At 39.1% G+C, this 21,647-nt stretch overlaps 1 protein-coding gene across 5 annotated transcripts in view; it reads right to left on the bottom strand.

Annotated features, from left to right (window-relative positions):
- The window catches only part of GRIA3 (glutamate ionotropic receptor AMPA type subunit 3), a 358,867-nt gene extending 337,604 nt beyond the window's left edge, over positions 1-21,263 (bottom strand). For 2 of the 5 annotated variants that reach the window (XR_008627437.1, XM_055123304.1), the window contains exons 1-2: positions 20,671-21,263; positions 19,342-19,500 (exon numbers count right to left, since the gene is read on the bottom strand). Coding sequence is in view for 4 of the 5 variants with exons in the window: in XM_055123304.1 (XP_054979279.1) it covers positions 19,342-19,500; positions 20,671-20,779 (268 nt within the window). In the remaining variant the exon portion in view is untranslated. The remainder of the gene's footprint in view (positions 1-19,341; positions 19,501-20,670) is intronic. The other 3 variants (XM_055123303.1, XM_004606340.2, XM_004606339.2) reach the window with 3 other exon arrangements.
- Positions 21,264-21,647: the final 384 nt, after the last annotated feature.

Below are 21,647 nucleotides of genomic sequence, written 5' to 3' on the forward strand. Positions count from 1 at the left end.
GGGGCTGCTCCTGGTTCTGAGCTCAGGAATTACTCCTGGTGGAACTCAGGAGACTGTATGGGAGGCTGGGATGCTGGGGACTGAACCCTGGTTAAACATGTGAAAGGAAAGCACTCTACCTGCTGTACAATCTCTGGACCAAATAACATTTATTATGTGCCAGGAATTGTGTTAAGCATTAATGTGAATTTTCTCATTTAATTCTAACAGCCATTCTAAGAAGAGGTGATACTGTGACTGTTACTCCATAGATGATGAAATTAGAGCAGCACAGAGCATTTAGGAAACTAGCTGAAAGTCAAAACAGATGGAATGAACAGAATCAGAATTCTAATCCAGCTCAGCTCTAAGCTTAATTAATTTATTCATTTGCAGTTCTGAGGATCCATACCAGTGCCTCACTTGTGGAAGTCATGTGCTCTTCCACTGAGCCACATCCCCAGCCCAATTCTAAGCTCTGAAGTCTATGCGATGTATCTAATATTTGGAAGCTGAATTTTCTCACTGCACTGAACAAATTTAGTTCCCTTATATCCCACCTTCTTACTAGGAAGTTGGGGGCTTGTATATTGGGAAACAGGTCATGTCATATGAATTCTAAAATATAAGTCTTTGCGGTGGAAGCCAATCTTAGACATTTTGATGAAGTATAGGGCATTTTTGATCATTCTGAGGACCCCAAATTCTTGAGCAAGGGAGGATAAGAAAAGGTGCAGATATTTTAAATATCCATGTGCATCTTGTTATACTACTGAAATTAGATGTATTTGAAGCTGAAAAGGATCATTGGAATCACCTAATCTGATTCTCTTAAATTTATAAATGAGAAAAGGAGATGTGCAGGGGGCAATAGTTACATAGTTAGAAGTGGCATGGTAAGATTAAGAATTTTGTCTTCCATAACATTGCCTACCTAATATGTATGAAAGCATCTAACTCTCAAACCAGAATGTTTTTAGCAAATCTGCACCAACCAACCGTAAATATCACATCTTTTCCCCCCTAGCTTAAGTGGACAATGCAACCAAAGTTCTGATATTATGTTTTCATATCTCAGAGATGCGATGACATGGTAGTCCTTACTGATTTTGAGTTCAGAGATTAAATTGTCTTCAAACAATGTGGATATGTTGAACCTTCTTGGATATAGTCATATTTTCAGTTGGTAACAAGTATGGGTCATGGGATATCATATATTACATTATTGACGGTGTATAGCGGGCTTGTCTTTAAGTTGCCTGAAATTAATTACTTTGCAACTTCTAAGAGAAGCCCCTTGTGACAGTTGGACAAGGCTTGGTGAGCTAGATCATTTTATCTTTTTATCCACCTTGCTGGTTTGACACTCTTGCCACTTACTCGAGACTCAAAGAAGCTTGATTTTGACTGGCTCTTAGCTGAGGAGCATTTGAGCCCTATCAACCAATGATCTCTGAAGTTGGACAGATTGTTTGCTTCTCCCTTTCCTCTATGCTTTCTATTAAGTAGTCTCTCTGCAAGATTTAGGCATATGACAAGGTGAGGGTGAGATGTTTCTGGCAATAGGGTCTCCTTCCTGTGAAAACCAGAAAACAGAACTTCAGGAGTAAGGAAGGAGTTGAACCTTAATGGACTTTGCCTGGATTGTAGTGACTTCTAGAGAAGGAAGACAAAGTTCTGGAGCTAAGAATAATGAGACCTCACATGGGTTTATAGTATTAACACATTTCACACTACATTTCTTAACAGTCTGTCTTGTTGCATGGCCTTTTAGTCACTTTTGGAGCCTGCTATTGAAGAATTTCGTTCTTGTTTCTTTTTAAAACAAACTTCTGTGGTGTTGAACTTGAAAAGGTTGTCAGATGGAAATGTTCATGTGCTCTCAGCTGAAATAGTATAAAGATGAAAGTATCTAACATATATATTTATCTGGTACCTGGAGAGATATAATTCAGGGGATTCAGTCCTATCTGAGCTGCCATCAGTAACACAGCTCTTGCTTGACTAGGCTGTAGGCATTCTAGGGTAAAATAAATAGTCCTCGGGCTAGGATCAATTTGCTTAGTTCAAACAATTGGCAATTGTATTTTCAAGCAACTGGTAATTTCATCTGCTTTACCAAGTTCTCCAAAAACACACAACTGAAGACTGACTGCAAAGATAAATATTAACAATCAAAGAAAGGCCATCTGCTGCCACAGTCATTGCTGGGAAGAGGGTGACAACAGAAGTCCCTTGGAAATTTGGCTAAATAAGAGGGCAATCATTCCACCTGATAAAGACTCCCTCATAACGATTCTGTCTCCAGTACTTCACTTACCTGGAATGAGACTGGCATTTAAAATTAGAATAGAAGTATGCTCTGTGTTTTGCCTTTACAATAAAACCCCAGCTAATAGTTTCTACCTACATGGATTCTATAAATGACTAGCTTTTTTTCTTACCACCTTTTAGATAATGACTACTTTAGAACTATGCTCATAAATCAAGAGAACTCATCTATTCCTTTTCTGTGACTAGCTTTAAAACCTCACAATCTCACCTTTCTGGATCTCTTTTCTCAGATATAGCATTGAGATGTTTGGCCAGATGATTTATAAGGTCCTTCTTGTCTATAACACCTATATTTTCAATACCATGGGTTTAATTTCAGAAACATTTTTTTGCTCAGTATATTAACGTAATCTCATATACCCTTTGCCTTGACAGCCCTACCTGCTACAATCATATATTATATTAACTTTATGTCCTTGATAGAATTAACTTAAGAATTTTCAAAGTATGTTCTCATACATACTCTCATTTGATGTTAATAAAATCTCTGCAGGATTCACAGCTCAGGAATTATTATTTCCATTTTGTACAAGAATAAACTGAGATTTAATGCAGTAAAACTATTTATGCAGAGTTATCATACTAAATATTAGTCAAGATGAAACAGGAAGTAGTATTTCTGACTGCAAGTGTGGTGTTGTTTTCTTTATTTTCAAACATAATGTTAATAATAGCAACTAATATTTGTGAAATGATAATACATATCAACAAATTTCCACATTATTTATTTATTTTTACCCTAATCTTAACAGATGCTAATACTACGTCTCCCATTTGCCAGATAGGATAACTGAAGTTTAAATAGATTAATTTTCTTATCCAAAGATAGACAACTTGAAAGTGATAGACTCTCGAGTTGAGCCCAGGGCTTTGACTTCTCAAAGTCTGACTTCTCAAGTTTGACTTTTCACCACTATTGATGCACTGCATGTCTGGTGTTATGTTACATATAGCGTAAAAAATAGAGGGTAAAATTTTCACTTTGATCACCCTACTTGATGGAAGAGTAATGATTCCAGAAATGTCAAGGGAACTAACCACTCAGCAAGTATTTAATAAGCGTTTAATGTGAGCTTAGACCTGTGCCTAGATGCAGATATCACAGGAGGTTGAGGCAAAATTATAAACCTCAATGAATTAGAAATTAATCTAAATGCATAAAATTTGCTATGAATTATACAAATTATGAAATATATAAGTTATTTGGTGACTTGATGTGATACAATAATTTGTAGATATTAAAAAAATCAACACACCAAAACACATTAAGGATCTGCAAAATGCCCATAATCCCACAAATAAAGTATAAAAGCAAAGTATAAATCTATACAATTAGAGTGATTCTTACTTTGATGATTTGTCTGACTGATTTTTGAGGATTTTTTTTACAAAAAGCTGAATTAATTTTGCATTTTAACTTCCATAACCATATAAACATGTCATACTTAAAAACTGAGTTAGAGTAATATAACTTATGTATAAGACATTTAAAGAAAATACATTTTATATGTTCCTGGCATATGTGAAGCTCTGAGTTCAATTCTAGCACTATTTTGTCCCTCTAAGCACATCTGGGTATAACCTTCATGCTCAGGTGGTTTGGCATCACTTTCCAGAGCAGCATCACATCACTGACCTGAATACTGAAACTATCAGGCCTGCACCACTGAAAAGCCCTTACCCCCTGTCATGAAATAAAGAAAAAGAGATTCCAGGAAATAGAACCATAATAAAATTTGTGTTGTTGCACAGCACTCTGCTGGTCAGGGTGCAAAACATGGTGGAAAAGACCCCATGCTGGGAGTGTGGAAGTATATATTCACATATTGTTTCTGCCACTTAGGAGCTGCATCGTTTTTGGCAAATCTCTTTTTCTTTCTTGGCATCACTTTCCTCATCTAAAAAAATGAGATAGTTGGGCTAGAATTACTTGTTCAATCTCCAACAATCTGTGATCCATAACAGAACTTTAAGGATTTATTTTCTCTAATTTACGACAACAAGTCAATGGGTAGTAAAGTGTCAAGTTAACATTGGAGACACTATATGGAATATACCATTGACCATGGTTCTTGCAATTCATTGTTTGACGCATTTTCTAATTCACTTGTTGACATGTTACTCTTCTTCTATTCCACCTATTTTCCAAGACAGGGTTGCCATAATTTTCATGTGTAACATAATTGTGTTAAACTAAAAACTATTTGAAGAAGGATTATGTTGGGAAGACATCTTAGTGAAGTGCCAAGAGTTATGCCTATATTATAATCCTTACTTAACTGTCTACTAGCTGTATCTCTGGGAAATTCAATTCACCTTCTAGTCCATAAATTCCCTTATCTGAAAATAAACAGAGCTCAGTGATTCCAAAAGATAGGACAGCACTGGATTTAAAGAACAGGGAAATAAAGAACAGGGGGTGCTGATAGAGGAGTTACCATGGTTCTTTAGGGGAAAATGCCTTTGATCATCCTCCGGATTTGGAGATCAGCTTCAGAACACAAAGGAAGAGAAGGTAGAGGAAAGACTGCCTTTCTGAATGATCCCCAGCAGGATCCATACTGCTGAGACTGTGCTTGTGGAATTGGCTAGTTAACCTTTGCTCTGTAGAGAATGGAGACTGAAATACCGGAAAATAACATTAGCAAAATTTCTCTTTAACCTGTTCCATATCTCTTGCCTTTACTATTTTTGGCATTACTCAGGAAAGCCGCATCAAAAGAAGAACATCCATCCAAAAGAAGTAAAATCCTTCTAAATTTCCATCCACATATAATCCTTGATTAAAATAATTCAGAAAAAAGCATAGCTTGGAGAAATCAAGTGGCATCACATTTTTTTTCTTTTCTAGTTGAAGATTCCAAGATCCACTTTTCCGCTATCACCATTTCAAGCACATTAAAATAGACTTCACATTTAAAGAAAGGTTGTTCTTTGCTTCAAGCAAGCAAGTGCCAAGACGATCATGTCACTCTCCATATCAGAAGGGATCATATCCTTCTAGACAATTCCGCCCAATGATGACATGATTGAGCCTAATAATATGTATGTTCTTACTCTTTGAGAGCATCAAATATTTTTTTGTTCTTCTTTACTTTCCCTTATGCCTCAAGAAGCTTTATGAGTACTAAAATATGACCACATCTGCCCTGGTTCCAACTACATATTTATAGCCATTACAAGATAGAGTTGAGGACTTACAGGATAGCCATAGATAGAAATCATCTTTTTCACATCTTGTTTTGGATTAATTTTATTCATCTTTTACACCTGCAAAATCACATAACTATACTGTGTCAATAATAGCTACAATTTTCAGAATCACTGCTATATGCCAGACATCATTGTGAATATTTGATGTGAATAAAAAGATGTTAGTAATACTCACAATAACTTTATAAGGAAGTTACTATTGTGTTCATATTAGTATCACAAATGAGGAGACTGGGGCTCAGGGAGGTTAAGTAATGTACTGAAGGTCATAGAGCTAGTAAGGAACAGAGTCAAGATTTAGATATAGTCTGGAACCATTCTTTGCCTTCTGGATGATCCCAAACTAAGTAGAAGAAACAGCATTCTATTAGAAAAGGGACAAACAGCAACTCCTTAGGTGAAAATCCAAGGATCAAAATTGAGTACATAAAAAACTGGGCATCTACAAGTTTGTTTATCAAGGGCAAAGTTAAGCTTTCCTTATTGTTTTAATTTCCTTATATTCTAGATTTGAAGAGTGTGGAGGGAATACTTGAAGACAAAGAAAGTTTTGTCAGACAGAAATCACAAGGTCAAAAGATATGCGTTCCTACAATGGGCTATGGTTTTTAAAGAAAGGTTAGACTAAATGCAAAGTTCTCATCCCCTTCAGGGGGCAGCCCTATTCATAAGAGAATCTCTAGGGAATTTCTGTAAAGAAAATAATTGGATGCTTCATCCAAGTTTTCTTTTGAAGCAACTATAAGATATTGTATGAATGTCCCTTAGGTATTTTGGAAATTGATAAGGCTATATTTACTGTTGGCATAATATTTGTTACAAAAGAACAGAGATGGTGACTCGTTTGTGATGGGAAGAAAATGAAACTGGAAATGGTGTCAATTTATTTGGGAAAGAAGACTCTAGGTCTTCACCTCAGCCCATCCTGAGATTATAAATGCAAGTTTATATCTGAATATGCTTCTCAAAGAGTAGCTTACTAGGTATACAAGAGGTAAATTAAATGGACAACAATGGGAGAATAGTGAGAGATGTAGGAAGTCAGGATAGTCAGCTGATTATTTGAAGCAGAAGTATGAGTAATTTCTGGAAAAAATAGTTTGTATTTGAAGAGGCACTAAAACTGTAGATTGTATTTTTGTTCAGCAGAGAGATAGATTTTCTATGTTTTGTTTTGTTATGTTTTGTTTTGGGGTAACACCTGGCAATACTTGATGTCTTACTCCTGGCTCTACCCACAGGGCTCACTTCTGCTGGTGTTCAGAAGATTATATGCGGTATTGGGGATTGAACCCGGGTTGGCCAGATGCAAGGCAAGTGCAAACTCCAATCCCAGAAATATGCTCTCTAAAGTGAGAAGATTTTATTTTTCTGGTGATATTAGGCTTCTGTTTTTATTTTTATTTATTCAAAAATAGTTTTGGGGTGACACTTGGTGATGTTTAGGGGTTACTCCAGACTCTGTGCTCAGTAATTACTCCTGGCCATGGTAATATATATATATATATATATATTAGTGAAGTAAAATAGTTTTATTAAAAGAAATCCACAAAGAAAGATGTGAGAGTACAGAAAGTGAAGAATAAGTGTTCAAGTGAGAAGATGAGCTTTCTCAGAGTGAAAAGAACAGAGTAGAGAAGTACATGTTCAAGAGAAAATACGGGTTTCATCCATTAGGTGCTGGTTTTAGGAAAAAATTCAAAGGATTTTAAACTAATGGTGGTGATGATACTAGTAATGTTCAACAGGTGCCAGGTACTATGTGCATCTGTGCATTATCAAATTTAAAATTGAACAAATTAATGTGGTGAGGACTATTATTATACCCACTTCATAACTGGGAAATCTTAGGCACAATTTGTCCAAAGTTCTTACACTAAGTAAATGAAAGAGTGAACATGTGATTAAGAATAAGTCAACACTTGCTAGAAGCATTGTCAGCAAGGTTCACGGATTCAACATATCTATCGTTAAAAGCATAAAATAGATGAATATCAAGAAAACTTGTAGAGGTAGAAGAAACTGAAAAAGAACTTCATTTTTATCATCATTTTTCAGTAGGAAATGAAGCAAAACACAGCTAGAAGGTTAGGTAGTAGAATCTGGAGAGATTGTAATGGCAAACATTCAATATGGAAAACCATATTTTTACAAATCATAAGAACAATGGCCAGAGATAGGAGTAACTTGTTCAGAGTTATTAGGCAATTGGTGGCAAAACTGATACTGGAACCCAGATCTCCAAGTTCCTGTTTCATTGCTCATTTCACTGTACTCCTACTCCCCGTAGAGCTTTTGCTGCTTCCCAGGACTCAAAAAACATAATAGCCTAAGTTTTATATTGTATGTAATATATGTCTTTATTATAAGAATTGTATATAAGATTTATAGGTTGGATTATTTTTTCTGACTCTACTTCTTTGGAGTAATCAGTTGCTCTTATTGAATAACACAGGCAAAATAATATATGACATTGAAAAGTTCCAATTCATAACTACAAACACTTCTGGCATATTTGCACTCAATGAGCAGTAGAGCCTCTGTTATTTGAAATATTGAATTTCTCATTGGTGAAAACAGTAGATTTAAACACATGTGGATCTGTATCTGGCTAGAAATAAGGTAGAGGTTTCCCCAAATTAGAAGAAAGGTATAGTAAACTCTATAACATTATTCTTTAAAAATAATACTCTAAGCTTAATTTGTAGATTGGTCTGTGGGAAATCACTAATGATGATTCTTGGTTAGCTACATTTGACACTATAATTTTGTTTAGTCTGCTTCAAGTTCAAGCACCTTCATGTGAAGTTCTTTTGGAGTACCTCAAAGGGAAAGAAGACAGATTTTACTTAGCCTACAGGACATGTTGTTCAATTATGTTCACATCTGTTTGACATTATTTTAATAAGAAAATCAACTTGTTTGCTATTAAGCTTTACAATAATAGAAAGTTTATGGGGAAACTTACAACTCTCTAACTATTATAAACTGTTGCTATTCAAAAGAACACATACCAAGTTATTGTAAATGATCACATTGATTTAGGTCTGCTAATAACCTCAGCAGATTACTATTAACCTATATTTTGGATCATGGTATAAAGTTGGTGAGTCTCAGTCTTTTTTTTTTGCTTTTTTTTGGGTCACACCCAGCAATGCTCTTGGCTTTGCACTCAGGAATTACTCCTGGCAGTACTTGGGGGACCATATGGGATGCCCGGGATCAAGACCGGGCCTGTGGCCCTGCAAGGCAAACGCCCTATCCACTGTGCTATCGCTCCACCCCCTGGTGAGTCTCAGTCTTGAGGTATATAAGAAGCTCTTACTCTGGGCTGATGTTTCATGTAGAGGCTCCCTCCCAGTTTGGGGCCTGGGGTTTGGTTGTACTAGAACCTAAGCAATTTTCCCTAAGTCACCCTGTATAAGTATTTTTTCTGATTTGCTGAGTACTTCTTAAAGACCCCATCATTTTTGTGGACCTTTCTACAGGCCAGAGCATTGCTTATGGGAAGGCTAACTATGAAAGGCTACTGGGTAGATAGTGTAGGTGTGTAGGACCATAAGTATGTGCATAGAGGAGAGTTTGTTCTGCAGAGTGAGGCAAGTTGATAGTAAACTACTATGTATAAAATAAAAATAGGGTTTTCATTAAGAATAAGTTTTATTTTTTATTCTCAGTAAGTATTCTTCCCTATTAGTAGAGGTTTCTTCAACCAGCAAAATATCTTAGCAGAAGAAAGAAGTAGATAATTTAGTGTATAGGTCAGAAGCTTGTACCTTTCACCTCCTACTACCCAAGTACTTTTGCAAATGTTTTGCTTTTCCTGTAGTCATTGAACAGAAATGAATATCTAATGAACATTGAACATCTAATGTCTTCAGGCAGGGCATGAATTCATCAGATTTTCCAGAGAACCTATCACTTGACCCAACATACACATTTATGTTATCCATCTAGTCCCAGCAGTGAAAAAAAGTCAGTCTCTAAAAAGCAGGAAGATTTCAGAATTCTGACCTAACTAGTCAGCTGTATGAACTCTATCTTGTTTCTTATATACTTTGAACTATCTCTGTTTCCTCTTTTATAAAATATAGGTGGGAAGTACTGTCTTTTTCAGAGTGTGTTGATGATTCCTTGAGAAAAAGGATGCAGAATGCCTAGCATGGTTCCCTCCACGTGACAGTTTCAGTGAATGTTTATACTATTTCAGTACTGGTTTTAAATTTGTTGACATCAAGGATGATGCAATGAATGTACCAGACTAAGGGGGCCAGAGAGATAGCACAGTGGGTAGGGCGTTTTCCTTGCTTGCGGCCCACCCGGGTTCGATCCCTGTCATCCTATATGGCCCCCCAAGCACTGCCAGGAGTAATGCCTGAGTGCAAAGCCAGGAGTAACCCCTGAGCATCGCTGGGTGTGACCTAAAAAGCAAAAAAAAAAATCTATTGTAACAAATGATTAGGCACTCACCATGACATTTATCTTTAGAGCATGGCTAAGGACCAATCAGCTGATAATCAAAGACGAGAAGAAGCTTTGCTAAAATGAAAACCATTTCCTTGGTGCAAGAAATATAATTCAGAGCTTGAAGTGCTTGTCTTGCATGTAGCCGACTCTGATTCAATCCCCTGCATTGCATATGGCCTCCCAAGTACCACGAGAAATAATCTCTCACCATGTAGCCAAAATAAGGCCTGAACACGTGGGTGTAGCCCCAAAAGTGAAGAAGATTTTATTGTCTATATTTAGTATCTCATAGATCATTTATGATTTGTTTACCTCTCTGTGATTTGAGGCTAGTCTCAGGTCTTTCAAGTGTTGGATTTTCAATCTGAGACTCAAACTCACTAATGCTTGAGTGGAATGTGGCACCTCACTTATGAAAGTTGCATGCATGAAAGCATCTGAAATAATGTCTGATACAGTGTAGGTGCTCAACAAATACTCAGTCTAAATCCACATACATCATAGTTCCATAATTTATTAAACCAGAGCTTATTAAATTAGAGCTTATTAAACCCTTAGGTGATTACACTTGTGATGGGTGTGGTGTTAGAATTATGTGCATGGAAAACCATTATAAATAGTATTGTAAGCCACAGAAGCCCAATAAATAACATTTTTCAATTTTATTTTATAATTTTCACCCTTATATTTTACCCTTATTTATTGATTTTATAATTTTTACCCTTATATTTTTGACTTATTTTTGACTTAGTATATCTGAAATGTGACCTAGATGCCTCATCTGCTTAATAAGCGTGTCTGACATTCTGATTAAAGTGGTCTAAATTTTAAAAGATTAAATTACCCAACAAGTACATTTGAAAATAGCAATTAGAAGAATATTTTTAGTCTTTTAGTCTAATATGTTCTGGTTGACTACATATTTTATCAACCTTTCTGTCTTAAACTTACAAAGGTATTCATCCACCCAGAGATTCACACCCATATCCTGGGTAGCAAAGGACTGATTCAGAAAACTGTCTTATTAATCTGCTGCCAAAGGTCTGATCTCTTCTGGACAGCATTATGGATGGCTCTGGTTGCAATACCTAATTGGCAAAGTAGATCAAAACAGTCATAGATAATTGAGTGACAACTATTTTGGATTACAATCTTTTTAAAAAGGTAAAAAAAATCTTTAACATTACCTCCACTGCAAACTGATATTTCTGAGAATATCCCATGGTAATTGTGTGACATCAGAAGCTAAAGGGAATCAATTATTGCAACCAACTACCAAACCTGATACCATCAAATGTGTGTGAAGAGTCAAAGGCAAGTAAAATCACAGCGAAAAAACAGCAGCCAGGATTTATCCATTGAGAAGTTCAAATGTTGAAAATAATGTGGAAGTACTTCTGAGAGACTCTTTCTCCTCTTTAAAAGTCTACCAGTGGCCCCAAATGTTTACAATCTACTTGGTGCATCATGTTTTTTGAGCAGGTCCATGTTCTGGGTCACCTACCTATGTTTGGAAAACCTCCTCTTAACACCCTGTAAGTCAATAAGTGATTTCTTACCAAAGAATTATGGTCAAAATATTAACAGCTGACATGGATTTAGCTCCTTTTAGATAGCAATAATAGAGAAATTAGTGGAAGTTCAGACTAATGGCAGATTCTTGGAGAGCAGTACTTTGGATAATAGTATGCCATTTGGTAGTCCTCAAATAACACTGGGTAAGCTTTAAATGACTTCTGGGAGTATTCCTCAGTTCAGATATATAAAAAGCGATGATGCTTCTCTTCCCTCCCTTTTACATCACAGTGAGTACCTGGCACTGGTCTTGAAAATGGAGTCATTTTTTTCCAGGATCATAGGGAACAAGACAGAATTTGGGTTATGTTGCAGTTCTTGTTTCTAACCCTGTTTAAGGCAAGTCAGACAGCTGAGAAGCAGATGCTACATGCCTCCTTCTGGCATGCTTTGACCCAGAGAAACAAAGTGGAAAGGCGGTTGGAACTGCATGCCAGCCTTAGCTCTCTTGGGCAGGTTGTTTTTAAAAGGGACACTCTGGGGTGTGGCAAGAAGCCAAGACACTGTCATTCTGGCTCATGAGCTTCCTCCTGTCTTTCAGTTTCCATTCCAAATCCCTACAAAAAGTAACTCTAAGTAAATGCTTTCATCAGACATCCAATCATGCCACCTACAGACATGGCTGAAAAGGACACTGTTGTTGGGAACACGATGGGGGACATTCTCAAGTCCCAATGAGCCAAATGTGTCTTGTTCAGGACCTTCTTTGAATTCAAGAAGTTAAGGATGTGGATAAGATTTACCTGGGGGATCATTTTTTTTGCATCATAATCTCCCTGCTCTGTACTTTTACTCAAATTGTGTTTTGATTACCAGCAGTACAGTTATTACTTTGAGACTTGTTAGGAATATTTAGAAGTATTCTATGTACAGGAATACAGATTCTTGGATCCCAATGTAGACCTATTGAATGGGAATCTTTATTTTAACGTGCTCCTCAGGCGGTTGATTTGTACACAAAAAGTTGAGGAGTGATGTTTTGTACCCCATGGTGTTAAGGGCCCACTACTCGTGTTTTAACTTTCTCATTTTTATCTTTGTTCCTATGCCTCTTCCAAATAAAGACAAATGGATTTTCTACTGAAGACAATTGCTAAAGAAGCCATAGGCAGTTATGAACTGAGGCTAAAGGAGCACTGTAGTGAGGGCCATAAGCACTTACTATTCTGACGAATGATGAAATGAAGTCCAGAAGGGAACATTCTGGTTATTTTCACTGAGAAAGAGACCAGGCTGTACAATTGAGAGAAGGTAAGGGAGGGGCAGAGGGAGAAGGGAGGACATACTGCTGGGCTAGGCTTCAGGTCTCTTCATAGCTCTATTTAGCACCCAGCAGGGGACTGCTCCCTGTGATCCTTGGTTTCCACCTGCCATCCAGGGAAAGGCAGCTTTCAGTCTGAGACTCAGCGTCCTTCCCACTTTCTCCAGGTTTCTAAACATCTCTATTCTTTTATTTGACCTCCTTTACATGTCAGTGCATCTCTTCCCATGGCCCACATATGATCAAGGTACAAAAAGGTGTACATATTGACTTCTTTGACATAATGAATCTTATGATATTTCGCTGTTTATAAATCACCCAAAGTCTTTTAGCTTCAATATGGTAAGGCTGAAACTGCATTAAACCTTGGGTTTATGCCAAACCTACCATGTGGTTTGTTCTTTGTAAGCTTTGTTCTTTGGGCTGTGTAGGTCTTTTCCATAACCAGTGACAGCTGATCTTCTGTTCAGGGAGAGTCAAAAGACACTGTATGTATCAGGTCCAGAAATACCCTCTTATAAATATATCTTTCTTATAAACTGAGTATTATAGTTCTTATAGTCCCTGGTTTTTAGACAAATGTGGTTCCTCTAGTAGAGTGTATGCCCTCACGAGGATAGATCAAGAACTGAGATACTCTGTTCTTGGGCATATTATTTAATTTGATCAAAAGCAGCAAAGCCAAAAAAACAGTCAGTACTCATTTTTAATGGACTAGGTAAAGTGTACAGATAATTTTCCTGATCTTCAGGGAAGGAAATTTCATGAAATAAAATTCACAGTCTCATTATGGGAAATTTCAAAGTTAAATAATCTGAAAAACATGCTTATTCCCCATTCCTAAAGTCACAAATTTCATCTCCTAAAATTTTGGAGGAGAAGATGATCTGGAAAAGTTCAGAATAGGAAGTGACCCTGAGGTAAATTTATTGTTGATGAGATACCAGAATAAAGGGTCAATTAGAGACCAGCAGAGAGACTTGCATCTAGGAACAAGAGCAAGTGGGAGAGTGTACTAGTAAAAAGGGAAGAGGTAGAAGTGTGAAGAGAAGTTCTGTTGATTGTTAACCTTTTGTCAAGTAATGACCCTTTCAGGGACTGCTGCTCTACCTACCTCAAGGCTTATCCCACACTTAGACTGGGATTATTTGTAACACTTTGTACTGTGCTTCCAGAGCTCAAACACTTTCCAAGGAGGGAGGGAGTTCTTTCTGTATTGGCACAAATCCTACACTCCCATTGTAGGATACCCATGGTCTCACCAAGGATTTCAATTGTACCCTCCTGCGGACATATTATTTAATTATATATATAAAGCATCAAAATCAAAGAAACACAGTCAATACTTATTTTCTATTGGACTAAGTAAAATATGCAGATAATTTTCTTGACCTCCAGAGAAGGAATTTTCGTGAAGTTAAGGGTTTTATTCTAAGAAATTTTAAAGTTAGATAAATAATATTAATAGGCACCCTCAGTCCCCAACCCGAAATTATATTAATTGCATCTTCTAAATTTCTGGCTTTCTCTTAAATTCATGCTGTCATTTAATATTTTATAAAATGACAGACTTCTTATCTGCAGAGGAAGACCAATAAGAGTGCCTCAGCAACTCCATATTTCAATCTATTTAAATGAAGTGAGCCAATCACCTCTGATGACCCACAAGAATTAAATTAAAAATATATCATGAGCCAAAGACATATAATAAAAATCATAGCCAGTGCTCCCCACTCCCAGCTGCCACATTCTCATTCAATCCTGAGGATTAGGGAGAGAAAAACAAAAGGCAGAAATACATGATGTCATAAATTAGCTTCATTTTTATGAAGAAAAAGTAAAACTGATGAAAGAAAAGAAAGCTACGGCTTATTGTTGTAGTATCCATAGATGATTAGGGAACAAAACAGTGGGCATCTCCGTCCCTTCCACTCAAACCTTTTATGTCCCCCTGCCTCCCACCCTGTCCTACTTAGTAGATAAACAGAAAGTGACTTCTAGGCTAGGGGAGCTACCTCTTTGCTGGGAGCTCACCTTTACAGCCTACTGATTGTCATCTATTTTATGGCCCAAATGAACAGCATCACCTTGCTCCCTCCTCTCCACATAAAAAATAGGTTTTAAAAAGCCATAAATAATAAGCCTTGTATGAAGGTGACTTAAATCTCTGACTGGCAGCACGGAGACAGCTTCTTCGTGCTTCACTGGACAAAGCCAGCTGGCCCGTGGGGCTAAGAGTGAGTTAAACTGGTGAAGATTGACCAAAAGACAGAAGAGAGAGGGACAGAAGTAAATATGCAATGATGGGACAGGAGGGGGCGTGGGAGATGGTCCAAAAACATTAGATGTGGGTTAGTATGTAAAAAAACTATTTGAAGTAAGGAGATGGAAAATGCAGTTCTTCACCGCAGTTCTGAAGATTTCATGAAAAGGATGAATACAACAGCAAAACAAAACCCACCATAGAGAAGAGGATAGAAACAGGGGATGCATTGCAATCCCATATGGACCTAAACAGTTAAATAGATCCTGGCAATTAGAATTGTTAGATAATTAGATTGTGACTCTGTGGGCAAAAGACAGAAACCTGTCTCAGCTAAGTACACTTGGTAGCAGAATGGGCTCAGTTATGCAAGGCACATGCTCTCAATTAGAAGATATATTTCAAATGGCTTGAAAAAATAGTAGAATAAAAAATTGCAACTGATATGTTATATTTAACCAGGAAAAGGGGCTTTTCTTGGGGCTCCATCAGAGCTTGCACTCTCACATCCCACACTCACCATCACTACTGAGCGTCCACTAACAGATTTTTATTTAACCCAATGCATTTAGAGCACAATTCTATGGTGAATAACCTTTAAGGTTACATTTGTCTTTTCCTTGCTTCTTGCAAACAGTGCGTAATCCACGAGCACATTTGTTGGCTGTAAAGGTGTACAACAGCAATTTTTGCAATGACAGTGCGGAGAGGGAATATGAGATCTGTGTGCTAATGAGCTGACACTGCAGAGGCTGGGGCGATGTAGTGTGGAGTGCACTACAAGTGCACAGCAGCAAGACACAGGAGGGGACTTCAAGGGAATCAGAGGCAGTTCCTGAGGAACCAGAGCAGCAAAGTCACACAAATGGGACAGCACAATCACTTAGTATTTCTACATTTTCCAAAGCCCTAGCAAAAATGAATTTTGTTCTTCAATAAATAAGATGTAGCTTAAATATGTACATACATCTCTTCACATATACGAGCTGTGAATATGAGTTACTCTGTGTATATGAATAGATGGTCCCTGAAATAATATTAATGGCACAATTCTTTATGGGGTTATCCAGACAAATCGAAAAGTAAGGCAGTAAACTCAATTAATCCTTATGAAATGGAAACATGTGCTCCAAATCAGATGAATCTCTTTGATAAACTTCAATTCACCTCTGAGCTGAGATCCCAAACGGATCACCCATCAAAGCCAGAGAGGCTTTTATTGGCCTCTTAAGACATGGAATGAAGTTGGAATCTGTCTTAAGCAAATCTCTTGCGGGTTGTGCATGCTGGTGAAAAAGAGGCTTTAAATAACTGATGCCTGGGATTTCTTTCTCTGTCTGTCTCACTCTCTCTCTCTCTTTCTCATGCACACACATCCTTAAATCCTCTGAATACATTTAAGGGGAGGATTTTGACCAGAAGGAAGTAAAGATCAGGGACACATACATAAGATATTACCTACCCATTGTTTATTCTTTGGCTATTTGTTTACCTGCATATCTCTGTCTTCCAAAGTATGCACCTGCATCAGGATTGAAAGTGCAGGAAAGATCACGGGCAGAAATAAACCCTAGTGCCAAGAGAAGGGGAAGCTAGGAATTTTGAAAGAAACAGGGGAATTGTTTTTTATTTTTGTCATACTATTCCATTTTGAACCAGAGAGAAAATGTGGAGGACTACATTTGGACTCATCTGGGTTTTTCTTATGCTGAGGTCTCTGAGGAAATGCAGGTCAGAGAACACAGGGATATTTCATTTTTTCTAAACAATAATAAAATTAATTGCAAGCATGGAACCTGGGTCACTTGCCAGTCTCCAGTTCTGTACTGTTATTGTATGACAACATCTGAGATGTGTGACTTCCATGGGAAAAATAAAAACTATGAGCCTCACCAGAAGAAATGACCTACGCTTCCAGGTCTTCCCTGACCTCTTGAAATGATTGTCTTATGCATTCAGAGACTATCAGAGAGAAGTTGAACTAGTCATCTTTTTCATGCTAAGCTTCTAGGAAGCAGATGTTCGGAGACAGCTTTGAGACCTGGGCCCCATTCAATGACTGTAGTGTTCAGTAGGGCTCAGTAAAAAGACAGTTTTCCTTCCCTGTCTTCTGAGCTGTAAAGTCCGAGAGTGCAACAGGCAGCTAGATACACATCAGTAGTTTCTGGATAACCTATGTTTGTATGTGCATATGTGGGCATAATTAAGGGCAAGGTCACCTCTTTTTTTTCTCTCATTGCTCAGTAAGTCACATACCTTGTCCCACATTTGCAAGCCCCCCAGTCATAATCCTGCCTGCTAAGCTTGTAAGCAGAAGTGATGTGCATTTAGGATAAAGGAGAGGTGCTAATCAATCCCTTTTCCTTTCTCATGGTGGTTCCCTTATTGTCCTGATAGGGAAGACATTCAGGCAACTCAATAACAATATGGACGACTTCTTGTCTGTTCTCAAACCCAGTCTTTCCATAAGTCAAGGATTGTTTTCCGAGTGATTCTTGAGTATTTCCTATGGACCTGGACTGGCACATATAAACCTTATTTATTAAAAAAAAACAAAAACAGAAACACAGCACCCTAAACCTTGGATAGCAAGCATCCCTGAGACGTCAATTAGCAGTTTTAAGTCCTCAGTAGAGACATCAAATTGATTGAAATAATTATTTATAATTAATAATAATAAAGCCCAATGCATTTACGTATTTGCTTTCAAGTCTGCTCTAATTGATATTTAGGCAGGTACATTTGAGATGTAGCCTCTTGACTAAAGAGGAGTGAACAGGATTAAAATTCAGATGTGTGTTGTAAATGCTGCAGAGATGGGATAGGATTACCGAAATAAAATGCAAAGTATAGACAGACATTTCGTAACTTTCACACTTAGCTGGAATTAATAAGTTCCTATTTTTGTCAATGTTGAAAAGCGAAGGAATGTCAAATTCAGAGTATCTTAGAATATGTTCATATAAGGAACTGTACCTTCACTTTAATTTTTCTTAAAGCTAATAACTGTCACATCTCATGTAAAGTACTTTACCACCATCACCTTGACCTAAGTCTTCAAATTTGGGAGACCTATGCCCTTGGTGATCCTTTAAACATTTTTTTAAATCACATATCTTTGAGGCAGAACTTGAAGTCAATTTTAAACAAATATTCATCCAACCAAAAATAAATACCATTCGTTCCCTGAAGAAAATAATAAAAGCCTCCAATTCTAAAATACACCAACCATAAAAATATATTTATACCATCATCAGCTTCATTGTAAAAACTTTTAGCTTAGGTGAAATGCTATCAGTCTTTCTCATAAATATTCTATTCAAGAAAAACCTGTGTCCAACAGGCTATTAATCATTTGATTTCCTGTGGTTTTACTTCTCAAAATGTTTCCTTCATAGAGGAATAATCTCAATCTTGGAAGCGCAATTATGCATTTCAGAAATGGCTTTAAGACTGATGAAATTTCTCATGCCATAGTTAGTTTTCCTGCCACCAGGCTTTGCACTCTACCTTTAGTCTAAGTTAAGAACTGCATTGTCTTAAATAATGAGTGGGGTGAGCGATATCAGGGGAACCAAAAACAGAAGTAGTTTTCCTGACCACTGTCTTCTCCCTTTCCCCCACTTCTCTCTTTTCTCCACTTTTCATAAATGTACAGTCTTATCAATTCCTATCAGAGCTCTCTGAGTAAGAAAGGTGACAGCCTTGGACAGTGATAAGTCAGAGCACCCAGCCTAATCTGTCTTCAAGGTCATTCTATTGTAGAATTTCTCACATTTGGCTCCTATATAATTTGACAAATGTCAATTTCAGACAATTTCTACAATCAGATGCTAGTTAGCCAAGTAATAATATATATCTTGAATTGGCTTAATCATGGGCTTTAAAAAATCCCGTCTGAAGACATTTCCCTGAACAACTCTCCACCCCTTAGCACCACTCCAGTCTTCCCAATTCCACAAAATGTATGGGGCAGTGCATGCTAGTTTAACAGAGAGAAACATGAAACTTTTCTCTTACACATTATTCACAGCTGAGAGTTTTGTACCCTAATGCCTTAAATCCCTCAACAGAATCTTCCGGGGTTGATTTATGCGGCATAAAAACCTGGATTGCCTAGAGCCCCTAAAATGTCCACAGAGGCAATAACGCTCCTGGCTCAACACACACCCGCAGACCCCCAAGTCCCACAGGCAAAATGCAAAGAGGTCTCCAAGGTCCCAGAGGGAGGAAAAGCAAATCTACTTACAAGCATTAGTCACAGAAAAACTATTGGAGGAATCCAAGTGATCTACGTGGTAATTCAAATGGAAGGGTTTCTCCGTGGTGTTCTGGTTGGTGTTGTATAACTGCACAGCAAAGCGGAAAGCGCTGTGCTCCTGTACCGTGTTTCTCATGAAAAGTCCACCTATAAACAAAAGGAACCAAGATTTGGCTTGTGAACCCCCAGCCCCAAAACCTTTAGTAGTGAGGGAGCATTAAAGAGAGGAATAGCTCTCCATAATAATGGTAAGCGCTTTATTGATTGCTTTATCAACCTGTGTGTCTTTCAAGGTCTGTGAACTCCAGTTTTGTCTAAGAGAAATCGGGTTTTTCTCAACACTGAGAAGAGGCTGGGGAGAAGGGGGAAAAGGGCAGAGAGAAGAGGTTGCTTTGGGCAAGGACCCGATATTTGGACCTGATTCTTTCTTAGGAGGCAGCTTTCTCTCCACTCCTTTCCCACAACACCCCCGACGCCCGTCTACACAGACTGCTTCGTCTTTTCCTGGCGAAATGGGGGAAAGGTGGAGAAGAAAAACCATATTATTCCCGGCTGCCCCCATCCTGTCCCCCTTAGGACTCCCCCTCTCCCAGGACAATACTGGGCTTTGGTTCCATGCAGGTAACGATGCTAACTTCGGGACTTGTGAATGCAGACAAGAAGCCCAGAAAACTCCCTCCCGGCACTCCGGAGCCAGGTTCCAGACAGACACAGCGGCAATTCAGGAATCCGTGGTCTGCGTGACTTCGCCGCTCTTTGCACTGCTCCTTATGCACCCCCCACCCCGCCTCCTACCCCATCTGCCACCGACCCGTCTGCTGCTTGGGTCCTGGGGGATCCAGAATGGTCTACCACCCCCAACCCGAGCCTGTCTCCTGGGAGCCGCAGTCAGACGGGGCGCCCCGGCCGGGTTCCGAGTGCTGGCGCGGCCAGACAGGCAGCATCAACCTGGGACAACTTCCAGCGGCGGCACGCACGCCATGGCAAAGTCCAGAGCAGCCGGCCGAAAAGCCGCGGCTCCTCGCCCCTTTGCAGTCTCCCTCAGAACATGCCAAACCTGGTAGTCTCAGAGCAAAAGCCCAGCAGTACCCCTTCATTCCCTCCGCCCCAGTCCCAGAAGACCCCTCTCTGGCCCCTCATGCACCCCCAACTAGCCGGTTCTCGGGGCTTCAGATGCCGGTGACTGCCGTCTGACCACCCGGTCTCCCAGGCCATGCAGGACAGGGACCCGCAGCCGCTAGAGCCACACCGGGGCAGTGGTCTCGGTGGATGCCCGAGGACCCAGCCCGGCGGAGCAGCTGGCTGGGTTGCGCTTACCTATGCTGATGGTGTTGGGGAATCCTCCGTGAGAATGACCCAAAAGCCCCAGGACTAAAAAGCAGACCGCCTGGAGCACGCTTTGCCCCATTTTCTTCTGTCTGGCCATGCTCTGCCTAAAACGAAGCTGACAACAGCATGGGCGCAACTCGGGGAGTCGTCAAAATAATAATAGAAGAAGAAAAAGAATTTCTCGGCTCTTACATGCCCTCCCCTCAACTTGCTCTCGCTCACTCTTCCTTTGCACCCCACACTAGTCCTCCTCCTCTCTCTCTGTATCTCTCTCTCCCCGTCTCTCTCTCTCTGCTTCCTCTCACTCCCGCTCCCCTCTCGCTCGCTCTCGCTCGCTCCCGGTCTCTCTCACACCCCCTCCCCGCCCCCCACCTCACTTCTGTCTTCACACCAATCTGGAAGGCGGGTTCATTGGCTGCAAGCTTGCTTCGCTAAAGCGATCTTTCTCCCTATCACTCTAAGAGATGAGAGATAGAGAGAGACAGACTGAGAGCGAGTGAGCTAGTGAGAGGCAGAGAGAGACACACAGAGAGACAGAAACAGAGGAGAAAAGAGAATTGATACCTATAAACTAAAACAAAACAAAAAAGACAAAGCACCGGAAAATATAAGAGAAAAAGGAGAGAGAGAGAGAGAGAGCGAGAGAGAGAGAGAGAGAGAGGAGAGAGCGAGAGAGAGAGAGAGAGAGAGAGAGAGAGACAGAGGAGGGAGGGGGAGAGGGAGAGAGAGCGCTCAGTAATGAAAGAAATTATAAAGAAAATCCAATACTTTTCTTCTTAAAAAATGGTGGGTCTAAAGAGGAAAAAAAAAAAGAAGAAAAGAGCGAAAACGCTCAGCGCCGATGAATTGGGCTCTTCCAATTGGGCCGGCAGGGGGATATTGATCAAAGTTGATCTGACGTGGAATTAAAGCCGCACACCGCTTAGCTCCACTGCAAACTGCAGCCGCGGACTGCAAAGCCACCG

This window comes from Sorex araneus, chromosome X (genome assembly GCF_027595985.1).
Source record: "Sorex araneus isolate mSorAra2 chromosome X, mSorAra2.pri, whole genome shotgun sequence".
NCBI lineage: Eukaryota > Metazoa > Chordata > Mammalia > Eulipotyphla > Soricidae > Sorex > Sorex araneus.